The 16,108-nt window shown below is 47.8% G+C and overlaps 1 protein-coding gene across 2 annotated transcripts in view; it reads right to left on the bottom strand.

Annotated features, from left to right (window-relative positions):
- SPOCK1 (SPARC (osteonectin), cwcv and kazal like domains proteoglycan 1) overlaps positions 1-12,980 on the bottom strand; it is a 584,015-nt gene extending 571,035 nt beyond the window's left edge. Inside the window, exons 1-2 of one of the 2 annotated variants that reach the window (XM_070793622.1) lie at positions 12,819-12,980; positions 12,032-12,217 (exon numbers count right to left, since the gene is read on the bottom strand). In XM_070793622.1, the coding sequence (XP_070649723.1) occupies positions 12,032-12,217 (186 nt within the window). In that variant the 5' untranslated portion in view covers positions 12,819-12,980. The remainder of the gene's footprint in view (positions 1-12,031; positions 12,218-12,818) is intronic. The other variant, XM_019964962.2, reaches the window with a different exon arrangement.
- Positions 12,981-16,108: the final 3,128 nt, after the last annotated feature.

Consider the following 16,108-nt stretch of genomic DNA (forward strand, 5'->3'; position numbering starts at 1 on the left):
AGATTGCTACTCTGTAAGTCAAAACCCAGAAATTATCCAAGTGCTCCTTCACAAAAGAAGAGGTAAGTTGTGGAATAACCCCACAGCAATGAGAATGGACCAACCACAGTCACAAACAACAATGTATCACAAAGGTAATGCTGAGCAAAAGAAGCCAGACACACACACAAATACCTTCTTATGATGCCATTGATAAAAGTATAAAAGCAGTCAAAACTAACCTTAGAGTTGTAACTCAGGAGAGCTCTTCCCTGGAAGGGGGACAGTGAGTATGGGAGTCACAAGATGGACTTTTCAGAAGCTGGTAACATCCTGTCCCCTGACTGGGCTGCTGGGTGGATGGTGTGTGAAAGTGCATCAGGTATGACTGGAACCCTCACTCTCTCTGCACATCTTCCACTCCAATGAAACACACTCCCCACCCGTGCCAGGCTGTTAAGGACCAGGACTCTTCTGCAATTCTCTCTCCACTTGCTACTGGCCCTGACCTGGAGCCCTGACAATGTTCAACTCTCTGGACTTCAGCCTCCATACACATCCAGGCCAGTATCCTAAATGCTCCACCTCAACTGTACAGACCATACCCTTCTGCTGTCAGTGTCTGGGTCCTAAACTCAGGTAAAATAGCAGGAGCCACCACCTATGTCAGTAAGAGTTGCAATAAGTTCAAGGGTCTTGACCACCAGACAGATTCAGAGATAAAGTCTTATGTGACTTTCTCCCAGGTCCCAAGGCCTCTGGATGTCCACCTTGCCCAGATTTCTCTTGTCCCTTTATAGACCAGGCCTTTCCCTTTGCAGAGGAATCCTTAACAGGCTTCTCTGGCCACCAAGCACCTCTGTTTCTTCGCTTGATCTCAGACAAGAAGACTGTGGATGCCAGAGGAGAGAGAGGATATTTTGCTCCCTGCTACATCTAATTGCCCAGCATAGTGCTTAGTACACAGAAGCCTGGACAGTGAGTATCTGTGGTATGAATACATGAACGAACAAACAAACTACTGAATCTGTGCACCAGGCTCTGGTTACTAGAAAGGTATAAGGATCTAGGTTCAGGATGACCATGGAAAAAAACAAAAGATATTTTTTTTAAGCACATGCAAAGGTCTTTCTGAGGAGAGAGGAATTTTTAAACCAATTTCATCTTATTAAAAAAAAAAAAAATTATCTAACACCAGGAAAGACAGCGTGATTTTATCTTTACCATGGACAGCATTTTCACTTTCACTCCTTTTACCTCATTCAAGATGGCTTGCTGAAGGTTACAGACCAGGTACAGAGTCACAGCAAGGCTAGCAAGCTCAGGTGGGAAGTGATGCCTTTATGGGATGAAAGTATTGGACACCAACCAACCAAGCCCACCAAAGCCACAGAGGAATTCAACATGTCCAGCGAGTACAGAAATACCTGGAAACTACCCAATTATCCCTTAACAATGGGGTGACTGAAACATTCCAAATAGCCACTCAAGTCTGTTCAATACACTGAACTATTTTCTTCCTCTTGGCAATAGTTTTGTCAATTTTCAGTGCCATTAATTAGAGGAAATTCAGCCAACACAGAGTAAAGCAGAGTTTCAGAGTTTGCTCAGTGTGCCCCAAGGAATTACTGCTATGTCTTGTTGATCCTCATAAATTTTCCAAACTTTGACTAGTCTTTGCTCTTATTGTTCTCTGATCTTTCCAAAATGATCTGACCAATCAAGCATGAAGATTTAGTACACCGAGAAGAGAGTCCAGGCCATAGCCCTCAGACCTTCTCTGTGTTCCCAACTGACAATACAGTCTACCCTCTATAGCCATGGACGCAGAACCCTTGGATGTGGTGGGGGGAACTTGTACTAGGACATTTTACATAAAGAACTCGAGCATCCTTGGGGTTAGGTGTCCACAGGGGTTCTGGAACCAACCGTATGCTGATATCGAAGGACAACAATATCTGCATCTCTATGCCTAGAGTAAACACTATTTATTACATCTACCATCTTCAATACCCACTTCTCCATAAACCAATGCCAATGTCAGAGTCAATGTCCTCCTGTTTATCTGTGCACAAAACATCATCAGTGCTGCTAGAGAAGATGCAAAGTCAGACCAGAGTTGGCTGTGATTAGGCCCCTTTGGAGACAGGAAATTTGCTGAGCTCATCAGCTCAGACTTTGTCATGGGAAAGGTCCCACATCAGTTCCACTGAGCTCATGTGCATAAGCAGCCCTGATGCCCTAGGAGTAGTGACAAGTCAAACGTCACCCCACTCTAGGAACACCTCATGACAAGGTTTCTGCTGAGACCCATGCACATACATACACCAGAAAGCAAGCCCTTTCTTTCTACTAATGTCAACGATAGCCTTCTTGGCCTCAAGAGAAAATACAGCACTCATAATAATTTACTCTGCATCTTCAAACGCTCATTTTGTCTAAAATCATATTATTCATTAGTGCTAGTGGTATTGGCTATTGGGGACAAATAATAATTCTCCATGGTTTTCCTGAAAATACAGTCTGAGAACTATCTGCATCAGAATCACCTGGATTGCTTATTTTAAATGCAGGTTCCTGGGTGCCACTCTTGACCTATTCAAGACTGCTCTGGCTGAGATCTGCATTTTAAACAAGCCAGTGATTTTTTTTTTCAAGATTATAAAGACATAAGTCTGAGAACCACTGCTCTAACACCTTTCTCTGGGCATCTTTCTTTTTGCCTTGGCCATGAAGCATCATCAGCAACTTGGCCTGGCCCTTCTTAGAACTCAAAGTGATTCCACTTAAATACTGGAAGAGTAAGGGCAGAGCTACAATAGGAAAGTGTAGCCTTTTGCTCTCTGCCTGTTTTCTCCATGCTTTATCTCTGCAAAGATTGCCTGGAACACCTGAAGTAAGTTCTGCTTCTCTGCTTCAATCATAGGCGCCCATGGACTTTGCATAAATTCCTGCTTACCCACCACATAATTATGCTGGGGAATGTTGACAGTGTCTTCTGTAGTGCGACATGTCACAGATCACCCAAGAAGAGTTTGCAAAGTATTACAACAAAATGTATAACATGTCTTTCCTTCCTTCCTTCGCCACTGCACCAAAGAAAACTTGGCCCTAAATGATCAAGGGAGAGGGTTTCCTGAAGGACATATTTGCACAGAATCCTAAGAATACCAACCCAATCAAGTTAATTTGGACATCAGTGCTATCCTTCCAGGAGTATCCCCAGTAATTCGCATCACTAGTCCTGAACACACCTTACTTCTGGCCCCAAGATAAATCAACATCCTCACATCTGTCATAAGGACACTGGAAGGATCCGGACCCAGGGGCAATGACGCCTCATACTGTTCAGCACTCCAACTGCAGGTATGTCTGAACTCTGACACTTGTGGGTGGAAATCTTGGTTTCCATCTTTAGCTTCCAGGTTTGGTGCCCAGTTGGTTCTCAGAAAAGGGAGGGAGGGATGGGCAGGACGTCAAGGAATAGTCCATATAATACCAGTCTCATTTTTTAAATAGAGACTTCACAAATCTCTCTATCCAAGAAATTCTATCTCACCCTGATTTCTAAAGAGCAGCGAGAACTGGAGGAGTTCTAAAGCCCAGGACTCTTGACCACAGAGGGAAGGAGAAACTCATGGGCCCCAGACCCCAGAGGAGGAGGAAGAATTTTTTTAAAGGGAGAGGCAGGGCAAGGGCAATTTACACAACAGAGATGGCTATGCCAGGACCTACAATCAGAAAAAATTTAACTTTCAAAAAACCATATAGAACTGAAGACAGCCTCCCAGCCAGCAAGGTATGGAGTAAAGACAGGCTTAAGGAAAATGGAACCAATTTCCCCAACATTTCTCTAAGACATGAGACAGAAAGCAACATCTACAGCTGTGTGCCAGCAACTCACTTATGCTCCCAGGACATAAAAGTGACCCTCGGAAATGATATCAGAATCACAGGTAATTATATCAGGCACTGAAAGATCACAAGGATCTACTTTGTGCCAGAAGCTCACTCCATGCTCCCAAAACTCCACAGGAGGTGCGATCATTAGTTTTGCAGATAAGGACAATGATGCTGCAGCCAAGACCCAAGTTCATCCACAACAAGACTGGAAGGTGAGCCCAGGCTCAGAGGGGCCTCTTCACCATGAAGAGCTTTCCACAGGTTCAGGGACCGCACCCAGATTGTGAAGGGGGGCGGTGAGCTTCTCAGTCAAGCTCCCCTGCCTCTCTACAGCATGCCCATCGGTTTGTATCCATCATCATGGTCAATTACTAACAGAATGAGAGACACAAGTCCAAGGCCAGCATGGCGTCCTGGGGCCAGCCCTCTACAAGGAACATCTGCTTCCTTGTCATGGAAGTGTGCAAAATCCTGGTACGGAAGAGTTCATGCCTTCATTCCTTCATTCACTCAAATTCATTCAAACATTTACTAAGCAGATTTCTGCACTGGGCTCAATGGGAAAGGTCTAGGGACAAAGAGCTCTGTCCATCAGGATATCCTAAAAGGGGTTAAAAAGTTGTAAGGTCCTACTTAGAGATGGGGGTTAGACTGAAAGAAAAAAAAAAAAAAAGATGTTTTTCAATGTGTGTGTAATCTAGAATCTTCACCTACCAAAAAATATGCACCAGTAATTCTACAGGCTTTCCTTTCCCAGAGATTCATCAAGAGGTGTGCTTAAGTAATAGTTCAAATCAATAAAATGCTAACAGACCACCTACTGCATGCAAGGCATGATAAAATGCAGGCTCTCGTTTCAGGAAGAATTAACGACAGAAGAAGCTAAAACATAAATACATACAACCATAAATTGAGGAAAAATGCATATGTAAGTATAACAGGAGTTGTTAATACTAATAAAATTAATAGCCTCCACTTAGTATTAAGCCAGACACTTTGCTAACAGCTTCACCAGTATTAGCCAATTTATCCTCCCCATGCCAACCGAGTGGGGCTGATCAACACAGTGGACCCCTGTGATGTTTGCCCACAAGGCATCCATTTCCCCTTAAGAAACTACCCTTCAACCTACTTCAACCATGTAACCTGATGGAGTCCCCACCACCCAGGTCCCAGGTCCCACCCCAGGAATGGGCGTGTACCCAAGACTGGCCAGTTAACACATATGCCACCAATGTGGCCACAGTGATCAACTGGGGTACAACACAGGCAAACCTGACAAGTCTCAATTCTGGGACTTCTGTGGCAATACTGAGACATAAAAACTACAGTACGTTAAGTTCAGTTCAGTCACTCAGTCGTGTCCAACTCTTTGCGACCCCATGAATCACAGCACGCCAGGCCTCCCTGTCCATCACCAACTCCCGGGGTTCACTCAAACTCACATCCATCGAGTCGGTGATGCCATCCAGCCATCTCATCCTCTGTCGTCCCCTTCTCCTCCTGCCCCCAATCCCTCCCAGCATCAGAGTCTTTTCCAATGAGTCAACTCTTCACATGAGGTGGCCAAAGTACTGGAGTTTCAGCTTTAGCATCATTCCTTCCAAAGAAATCCCAGGGCTGATCTCCTTCAGAATGGACTGGTTGGACTTCCTTGCAGTCCAAGGGACTCTCAAGAGTCTTCTCCAACACCACAGTTCAAAAGCATCAATTCTTCGGCACTCAGCTTTCTTCACAGTCCAACTCTCATATCCATACATGACCACTGGAAAAACCATAGCCTTGACTAGACGGATCTTTGTTGACAAAGTAATGTCTCTGCTTTTCAATATGCTATCTAGGTTGGTCATAACTTTTCTTCCAAGGAGTAAGTGTCTTTTAATTTCATGGCTGCAGTCACCATCTGCAGGGATTTTGGAGGCTCAAAAAATAAAGTCTGACACTGTTTCCACTGTTTCCCCATCTATTTCCCATGAAGAGATAGGACCAGATGCCATGATCTTAGTTTTCTGAATGTTGAGCTTTAAGCCAACTTTTTCACTCTCCTCTTTCACTTAATAGAAATGTGTAATTGCCATGAGTCACTACATGGAACTAATCAACCTGAGAATACAACCAACACGTGGGAAATAGAGTCCAAAGATGGGTGGGCAGTTGGGGAAGTGGTAAGAAAATGACAAACAAACACACCCAAGTCTGGTGGTGCAGCCCGAGCCCATGGAGCCAGCCTTTTCTAGATCTAGAACTCATCAGCAGAATTTTCAGTTACACAAGTAAATTTTCTTTTCCATTTAAGTCAGTGTGGACCAGGTTTCAGTCACTTGCAATTTGGAGCCCTCACCAATACACTGTGATCACCCCACATTTACCCAACGAGAAGTCAGGGATTCAGAGAGGACAAACAGCCTGAGACTGAATTTACTGTCTAAGGTTGCGGCGGGGAGACCACCATGGTTGTGTGCACTCAGGCCAGAAATCTGCAAGAGCCAGCCTGCCAATCGCCCAGATCCTATCTTTCGCCTTCATCCACCAATGCCAAGGTAGAGACACATGAGTCACTCTGCTATGGTCCCTTTTCTGCCTTGTGAGTTTATTTCTCGTTTACCTTCACACCGAGGGGATCCTCTGGAGTCCTAGCTTTATCTATGGCTCTATTAAACTCTTCCTTCTCAACACTGCTTTCTTTCTGAGTAGCACAAAAATGGCACATCCTACAATTGACGGCATCTTATACTGGAGAAAATATGAACCAAAAAATACCTGTAACCTTGGGCAAATTATTTAGTCTCTTATAGAAAATTTCTTCCCTTTGTAATTATCTTACCCGAGGAGATGAGACCATCTATGAGCTTGAGTCTGAGGAATTTCCTAAGGAACATAAACAGTCACCTCCCCAGAGGAAAGGTAAAATGAGTCATCTTGAAGGTGCTCAAGTTTAGACACTAAGCATGTTTAATTTGAAATACACTACAGTAAGTAAATGAGTAAGAAATGACATTTTAAAATATTTAATTTCTAACATTACTGTGTCTCCCTGAGCACAGTAAAATAATTGTGCTCATGTTTATGTCCCACTCTGCCAGGGGAAGGGTATGGGTCCGATGATCCATTTGAAACCAGTCCTTGCTTTTGAAAATAATCTCATCAGCATACAGGAGAGTACTCATCCGCCTAGCAATCCAGTTCCACTGGAGCACAGTTGGGGCAGGGCTGGGAGGACCAGGAGACACAAGGGAACTCAGCCTGGGAGGGTCGACTGGGGCACAAGCTGTACCATCCTTGCCAGGCAAAAATGAGGTTCTCTCTACAAGAGTAAACTGAAAGGGCAGAAAATACAAGAATGGCCATAGGCTTATCAATTTCTACACTGTCCCTTTGTAACGATTCCCGTGAAATAATTATTTCTATTGGTGGTCATCTAGTATAGGGGATTTAAGATAGTGGGTTCATTAAGGAAAGTCAGGATCACAAACTCATTTAATTCTCCTTGAACCTGTTTAATCAAAATGATTTTCTGCTACTCTCTATTACAAGTCGAGTTTCTGTGGTGACAGATTAATGACTGATCCACTAAGCCACACCACCTCTCTTGTCACCGACCCCACAGACTGAAGCAGCCACTATTCTATCAATAAGCCTCCCTTGCCCTTGAAACTCATTATGGCTGAGACGTTGAGATCAAATGAGCAGATCAGATGCTCCGTGCCACCCCAGTCCTGCTACAGAGACCACCAAATCCCACAGCGTGTGCAGGAGAAAGAGAAAGCACGCAGGCTGGTCCTTGTGGTCTCATTAGAATTACAAACTCAGGTCACTCTGGAGTAAGATAAATGCCAGCCAAGGCAACACTTCTGAGTCTTCGGGCCTGCTAAAGGCAATTATCCCAGAGTTAAATGTCAGGGCTAGTTTCATGAGTGCAAAAGAAAGAAAATGTCATGTTTGGTGTAAGCAACAATATTATTTTAATCAAATCAGAAGCTCATTATTAGCAGAAGAGAAGCCCTGATGTGACCTCTACCATAAGCTGTGTCCACCTGGCTTCCCACTCCACTCGGTCTCAACCTAAGGCTCCTCACTGATTTCCCTTAGGCAGAAAGCAGCAAAGACGTTCAGTGTAATACCAGTGGCGACTCACAGCCCAAATCCACTCCTCTCTCAATGGGCTGCAAGAGTCTGGAGTCAGACCGCCTGGGTCCAGCCCAGCTCCTTCACAGTCCAGCTCTGTGGGCAAGAGACTTCACCTCCTAGTAAATAAGAATAATAGTGCTTCTCTCCTAGGATGGTTATGAATATTACATGAGATAATATATGTAAACTACCTTAAACAATGGCTAGCACACTAAGTGCAGGATAAATGTTAGATTCCACTATTTCTGCAATGTTTTATTTTAATTGCAATTTGTGTATATTACCTTTACAAGAAAAAAAACTTTTAAAAAAAGAAAACAGGGACTTCCCTGGTGGTCCAGTGGCTAACACTCTAAGCTCCCAATGCAGGGGGCTGGGGTCCGATCCCTGGTCAGGGAACTAGATCCCACACCCCACAATGAAGACCAAAGATCCTGCATGCCACAACTGGTAAGACCTGGTGCAGCCAAATAAATGAATAAAGATTCTGTTCAAAGAGAACAGAACAAGGAAGCAATACCGACTGCGGAAGTTAAAGTTCTAGCCAGCAGACAAGCGGTTACCTGAGAGAAGGGATCACATGTATATATCTTACTCATTCTTCTAGCCACTGCCTAGCACATGCTAGACAGTCAAATATTTGTTGGAATGAATGGACAGATTACAAATGAATGTAGGAATGAACAGAGGAAAATCTCCTTACCGTAACTGTATGGAAAGCCAAATCAGAGTCAGAAAAAGATCAGGAAAACGGCGGTGGCATCCTCACCCCTCAACCTGAAACCACAGAGGAGCTAAAAGCACACCAGTGGGAGCAGCTGGAATTGGGAAATAACCATACAACTTAACAAAAACATCTGCCTTCTTCATCTTCTCCTTCTTCATACTGTATTTGTGCAGAAGTCCAGGTCTCCATCTGGCCAAAACACCCCAATTGCTAGTATTTATCAAGGAAGAATGACCACCACACTAACAGGCTCCTACTACATTTTGGAGCAAAGAGTAGCTGTGAAAGTTTTACTTCTGGAAAGAAGGAGATAGCATTATTTGTGTATCTAGAATAACAGGACCACTTCAAAGTATTAAGTAGAGGCTGACCAGTCCTCTCTGGCAACATCACAGCACATTCAACAGGCAGAGGACAAGGAGCACACAGCCCGCCACCCACTTCCACTTCAAATTTAGCCAATAACGTCCACCAAGGGGTATTATCAACTCTCTAAAAGGGGCTCTTAGTTTTCAGTTTCAAAAGTTCAAAAGCCACTTCTTAATATATCTTCCCTTGAGTGCAAAAAAGAAAAGAGACAAAGGAAAAAAAAGAAAACAAGTCAAGGGAAAGGGCAAAAAGTTTTCTTTCACAAAGTAAAAGAAAAAAAGTGACTTTATCACAAACTGACAAGCATCATAACAATATCATAACAACAGTCTCAGGGCCTGGTCTTTCAAAGTTATCAGGGGTTTCCACAAAACTGAAACATCAGGAGAGAAGCTGAGCGTTGTCAATCTCCAGCGAGACCAGTGAAACAGTGATGGCTCGGTGAAAATCACCAGGCTGGCTGATCCCTGGCACCCTTAGCTGAGGCTTTGTCAGCTGTCCACTGAATTGCTTCTACAGGAAGCAATCTTTTAGTCCCTGGTCCCAGGGGATGGAGGTTTTGTGCTTATTTCAAGTAAAACAATCAACTAAAGACACTCAGACTCAGCCTAAAAGAGAATCTAGTTTGAGTTTCGCAACACATTAAAGAGGTTAATGGCATTAAATTATGTCTGACCCACGGCTAGCATCAGAAGACTCCATGGAGCATATATTAATGCCATGGTTGATGATTGAAGATATTTGGAATTCTGAAACATTTTGGATGTTTTTAATGGTACGTTGGATTAAATTATCATTTTTAAAGAATATATACTGCTAAAAAATATTAGTTGAACACCTAAAATTGCTTCAGAAACAAAAAAAGCAATACATTTGAATACAGGTTTTCTCTTTTTGTTAAGATTAGGATATTTTCAACAGGAAGTATTCCTAGTCATCCTAGGGATTACCTAGAATGTTCTTTTAAAATATGGATTTCCAGCACTCATCCCAGAACTATAGAATTAGAATCTCTGAGGAGGAAGGGGTGAGTCTGGGTGCTACAATTTAACAAGCCCCCCAGGTGAGAGCTTCATGATCAGTTAGGCTTGTAAAAACACTGATCCAAGAATTTAAAATGTCACCATTTGCAAGAAAGATGAGAAATGAAGAAAAGCCCAATCTTTCAAAATTTAAATCTGAATGGGAAACAAGAATAATGCCATATGCATGATACACCAAGACTAGAAAGCCTTAAAAAGATACAGAAGCAGAGTAAACCTGTCCACACGGAAGACCAATAAGCACAGTCGCTTTCCATCCAACCCAGCTGCCACGTGAACCAGAGGGGGTGTGCAGAAGGAGAAGGGGCTGAGTCCTCCAGCTCTAGCTGAGTCAAGCATCCACCCCTTTCCTCAACTCTAAAATGTAATGAAGAAGGTAAGAAAAAAGCAAGATAATTTCTACCCTGTGTGAGTCTGGGAATGGAAGCTTCCGTGGGGCATCTTTCAGGCAGCTTGGCCATCTTTTTCAGCCACAGGCAAAGGTAGTCTGTACAGGGCTCTTTGGGGAGGAACGGAAAGGGGATGGAAGATGGTTAACAGAATAGATCAGGAACAGATGTCATGGTGCCAGGTGGTGGGGGCGGGGGGAGCGGGGAGGAGCGCAGTAAGGCCTCATATCGCTTGTTCACCGCAAGTGTTTGAAAGTCTCTTTCAAGGAAAAGACCACCATCAACTAAAGGGAAAGGGAAGAGGAACAGAGAGGAGAGAGATAAGTAAGTCCCCACTCAAGGCCTTAGCGCCTCTGGAATGGGCCCTGGAGAGATGCTCTTTAGAAAGTACTAGAAGACATCTGGATTAACTGGATTTCTCAGGCCCTCCCTTTGCAATGGCTGGGCATGTCCGGCATGGGGTAAGAGGAATCCAGGGTAGGGGGTGACTCCCACATGTCTCCCACTCAAGGAGTCCTGTGCCAAGACCAGGGGCTCCGTGGTATGGGTCCCTCCCCAGGGCAGGAATTCCTAGTGTTAAATATCATCCAAGTGTTCCCTAGTCCCCTAGAAGCACACGGTCCCAGCCACCTGGGGCAGCCTCTGAGAGAGCTGGCAGCACCTCCCACAGCACAGAGGGGATGCCATCTGCTGGAAAGACTGCATCAGGAGCCTCTGGGCCGGCATCCTCGGGGCGTACCTGGGGAGCAGCCGCCAGCCTGGGGCAGAAACAGGCAGCAGATTGCCTCTGGGTGCCCAGGAATAACTTTCTCGCCTCCCACGGCTCCCTCAGAGGAGCGATCCTCTGCCATTCAGGCTCCCCTTCAGGGTGGCGGACCAACTCACCAGTGCCTGCTCCCTTTCCCTTCTTCTAAGGATTCCCAGGGGCCAAACCCCCATGCTCCCTCCCAAGAGGAGCATGTATTAAAGCCATGGTTCTCTGAACCTCCTGGACACCTGGCTCCCTACTCAACGAGCTGGGCTCACTCCAAACCTAAACCTCGGCAGCAGGCATTCTTCTGGACACCCCCCACCCCACCGCGCCCCCTGCCAGAGATGGTCTAAGTCACTGCTGCCCAGGGAGGTTCTCCAGGGGGCTTGATAAAGTCAACCAGCAGCATTAGGAGAACTCGAAAGCTTAAGGAGCCTCTGTCTCCGCAGCTGCTCGCTGTTAACATGTTCAGTGCAGTCACTTTCCCCCAGTCGTACCAATTACACACACCTGGACCACAGGTAACAGGGGCGAAGAGCATCAAGCCTTCCAAGTTGTCTTTAAAGTTCCTCTCAGGCAAGATGAAGCCCATGAACCCCGACCCCACAAGCTGCCTGCGAAGTCTGCACCAGCGCCTTTCCCACACGTTAAGGAGGGGCACCGTACCGCACCGCCCCCCCAACCACCACCCACCTCTGGCTCTGAGGCTCTCCCGCCACCCGCAGGGCCCCCGAGTACTCACGTCTCGAAAGCGGTTCCAGTACTTGTCCCGCTCGTACTCAGAGACTGTGCTCAGCCACTGGTCATTGTCCAGGAAATTGCCGTTGTTGGGGCCCGCGCCTCCGGCGAGCGCGTCCAGGTGCCGGCTCTCGACCTGGAGGAGGCACCACGCCGCGGCAGCCGCCGCGAGCACCGCGATCGCTGGCATCTGCGGGGCAGGGGCACGCGGGGGCGGTAAGGGGAGGCCCGGGGCGGCGAGCCCAGGGCCGCGCTTCCCCGCCGTCGGGGCAAGCAGGGACCGCCCCGCGGGGCCAGGGTCAACCCTGGGCACACCTGCGGCGGATCTACAGACCCAGGGGTCTTTCTCACGAATGGAGGGGGGTTGGGTCGGTTTCAAATGAAGAGGCTGCGTCACAAATTAGGGGCCGCTATCAAACTATAGAGGACCCCTATCGTCCGGGCGCCCCACGCACCGCCGCTCTCGGATAGGGGCTTCAGTACCCCTCCCCGAAAACGGAGAGCCCTGGCTCCGCAAGCCTGACTCCCAGACACTGCGCCCAGAGCTCGGGGTAGGGAGGGGGTAAACAGGGCTCCGAGCAGCAGTCCAGGCTCCCACTGAATGAGGGATATACCTGCGTACGGGGTGGGGGGGTGTCTCCCCTCGGCCCCCGCCGCCGCCTCGGGGAAAGAGGGGCGCGCGGAGACAGCCCCAAGGCAGGCCCTGACCCCGCCAGCCCCCACCCCCGGTGGCCGCGGGGAGGTGTCCCAACTACGCCAAGTTGGGGCGCGGGGTTCTGCAGGAAACGTACCTTGGGGCCCGGCCCGGGTCCCCGCGTCCGAGTTGCTCGAGCTCTTGTGGCGCGGTCGCCGGGAAGGCTAATCGGCTGGCTAGCTCCCCAGCGCTCCTGCCACCCGCCGCCGCGCGTCCTGCCGCTTTGTGAGCCCGCAGCGCTCTGGCTCCGCTCGCTCGCTCGCTCGCAGGCTCGCTCGGGCGCGGCGTCCGCGGGCGGAGGAGCCCGAGCGCTCGAGCCGAGGCCTCTGGCGACCCCTGGCGGCCGCGCGCCGCTGTGCGGCCCGCCCGACCGCCCCGCCGCCCCTGGTCCTGCAGCTGGAGATCCTGGTTATCCACATCTCTAGGCAGGGCTGAAATAAGCTTTCAGGCCCAGGCTGGCGAGCGACAGCTAGGGAACTGAGGATCAAGGCCAAGAGGAGGGCTAACGTTGAGGCATTCTCAAAACCAAGGTCGTTGGACCACTTAAATCAGGATCATCTTAGTGGGGGGGCGGGGGAGGACTTTTTAAAAATCAGGACTCCTGGTTCACGCCCCAGACTCGCTGAATCAGCGTGCCTTAGGAGAGCATCCTGAGGTGAGTGAATCTCTGCACTGCCCACCCCAGGTCATGCACCCCCCCACGTCTCTGCACATCCATGGCCTGTACCATGACAACTACCGTCAGTCCCTTAAGACAGTCCTTCTGGCCCCCATTTCTATCATTTGTCACCTATTTCTGCCTGGTGTCACCACATTGACCCTGTGGGCATCCCTTGGTGTTCTTACACAGCAAGGTCCATATCTGTTTCTGTCCCCACCCCTTGGGAACTGGCCGCAGCACCAGCCTCTTGGGTTTTCCTAGAGGGGAGGGAGCAGGAGAGGGAGAACTAGGCCAGGCTCAGGGACAGGACACAGAGGCAGGAGATGCAGCCCCCATTGGCATTCCAGATCCTCAGGCAAGTCTGATCAAAAGGACAGGGCATACTGACCTGCTGCCTTGTACAACCACGGCCCATTCTGCAGATGGCTGAATGCTTTTAGAACAGGTCTGAGATAGTCACCCATCTTCCCTCAATACACACTTACATCTCTTCGTGTTTGCTTTCCTGATAAAGACCAAACTCATGGCTGGGGCTCCAAACCCTGCACATTTGGCCTCTCTGGCTGCCTGTCACACCACCTCATCTCTTCCCTGACTTCCTAGCTTTGGTATGGGTCTCAGTGGATGCGAGCTCCCTCTAGCACTGGGTGGTAACTTCTACTTGGGCTGCTATCCTAGGGACTAGCGGTGGGTGGTGACTTCTACTTGGACTGCTGACCACACCTGCTCCCAACACCAGCCTCATTGATTTCAGCCCTCAGCTTACTCACCCTGACTGCTTCAGACAGGCTTGCTAAACTGAAGGCCAGGATGCTGCATGAGGCCAGGATGCTGGTGACTTTCCCCTGAGAACAGTGCTTCTCAGCTACAAGATCACTTGAAATCACTCATTCCAAGTATGTGTCTCCGCGTGCCTGGAGTGAGCTCCGTGAGGGCAGAGGCCCAGTTTGGCTTGTTCACCAGTGCCCACGGTGCCCAGAGCCAAGCTCCCGACACTGAGCCCCAACATATGTGAGGTGGTCATCTACTGATTGTGCTGCAAGTGATTTGGTTGCATGTAGAAGTTGGATTATGATTTTTTCCTAAAAAAAGTAGCAGATGCTTATCCCAGCATTACTGTGACTGATTTACATTCCTAGAAGTGTTCCTGAAAGGGAGGAAAAGAGTGGAGTCACAACTATTATACCGGGGACTGCGGTTGTCACAGGAATATTTTAGGTATTTTCATTTTATGTCCTGGTGGTGTCAGAGCAGGAGAGAAATTTACATATGATGGAGAGTACATTTCTTACATTCTCATGGAAACCCAAGTAAGTTCAGCTCCAATTCCTTTTTCCATCCACTCTAACCTGCCTTTCATCTTCCCTGACTGACATGACTTATCACATCAGCAGTCTCCTCCAAGTGGGCAGCCCTGAATCCTCCCATACTTGACTCTGAGCGTCCCTTTAGGGCCCCATGGGACTCTCCCTCCTGGCTGGATGTACCCACGTGTATACGCCATTGCTTCTCTGGGCTCAGGCCAAAGCTGTCTGCCCTCTCTGGGTGTTCCCATCCTGTCCTGTGCTGAGATGCTCCTGTTGCATTTCCAGCCCAGAACTGTCTGATAACTTCCAGCTGTATATCCAGTTTTATAATCGACAAGTCCTCCAGATGCCCCAGGGGTATGTCAAATCAGAAGTCTAGATTTTCCTCCACAAACCTGTGCTGAGTCCTCCCCATAATAGTAAATGTCTCCCCACCCACATGGCTGCTAAAGCCAGAAACCCACGAGGCACCTTCAATCCCTCCATCTCCCTGGTCCCTCACTGCCCATCTCTCAGCAAGCCAATCCCCTCCACTTTCAGACTCCCCTCCCACTCATCCTCATCCTTCCACCTCCATGGGACCACCAGGTCCTCTTGACTGTCACGCCCTCCTGAAAGACTACAGTGGCATCTTGGCTAGTTTCCTTGATTCTTTCCTTTCCCTTCCAACCCACTATTCACTAAGGGGTCAGTGCCATCTTTTTAAACAGATTATTACTTCATCTTATAAAACTGCTCAATGGCTCACCATGACACGCAATGAAAATCTAAACTCCTTGCTGTGATCCATAAAGCCCGGCACCATCTGGCCCCTTCTCCTATGCTGTGATTCCCTGAATTCTAGCCACACTCCTGCTCACGATTTTGCATGCACATGAAGCATGTTCTCACCTCTGGTCCTCTGCACTGGCCATACCCTCTGCCTGAATGGTCCTCTCCCTCCTCTTCAAAGGTCAGCTCCTTCTTGGGAGCCTGCTCAGATGTACCACCTCATCAAAGTCTTCCCTGACAACCCATCTAAAATAGGCCCTCCCCATCCAGCCACATCAATACTCTCCATCCTTGCATTTGGTTGTTCCCTTTTTGTCCCTTGATTCTCTGTCTTGCAATTCAAATAGTAATTCTAGGAAAACAAAAACAATGTATTTTTCATGCCTGTATCTCCAGGCTTAACTCATAGCCTGATGGGCATTCAATAAATATTTACCCAATAATTGGATGAATGAGTGAAGCAAATTCCATAACCCTTAATTCACCCTAAAGTTTGAAACCTAACTGTCTGGAGACATTTCCTCTGGTCACCCTTAAACCCCTTGCTCTGCAGATTCAATCTCTGCTTTTCTGGCCAGCCCTGTCCCTGGTTTAATCAGAGGGCATCTGCTCTTGGCCAGGCTCCAGTTCCACAACTGGAATTGTCCC

The sequence above is a fragment of the Bos indicus genome, chromosome 7 (genome assembly GCF_029378745.1).
Source record: "Bos indicus isolate NIAB-ARS_2022 breed Sahiwal x Tharparkar chromosome 7, NIAB-ARS_B.indTharparkar_mat_pri_1.0, whole genome shotgun sequence".
Taxonomy (NCBI): Eukaryota; Metazoa; Chordata; class Mammalia; order Artiodactyla; family Bovidae; genus Bos; species Bos indicus.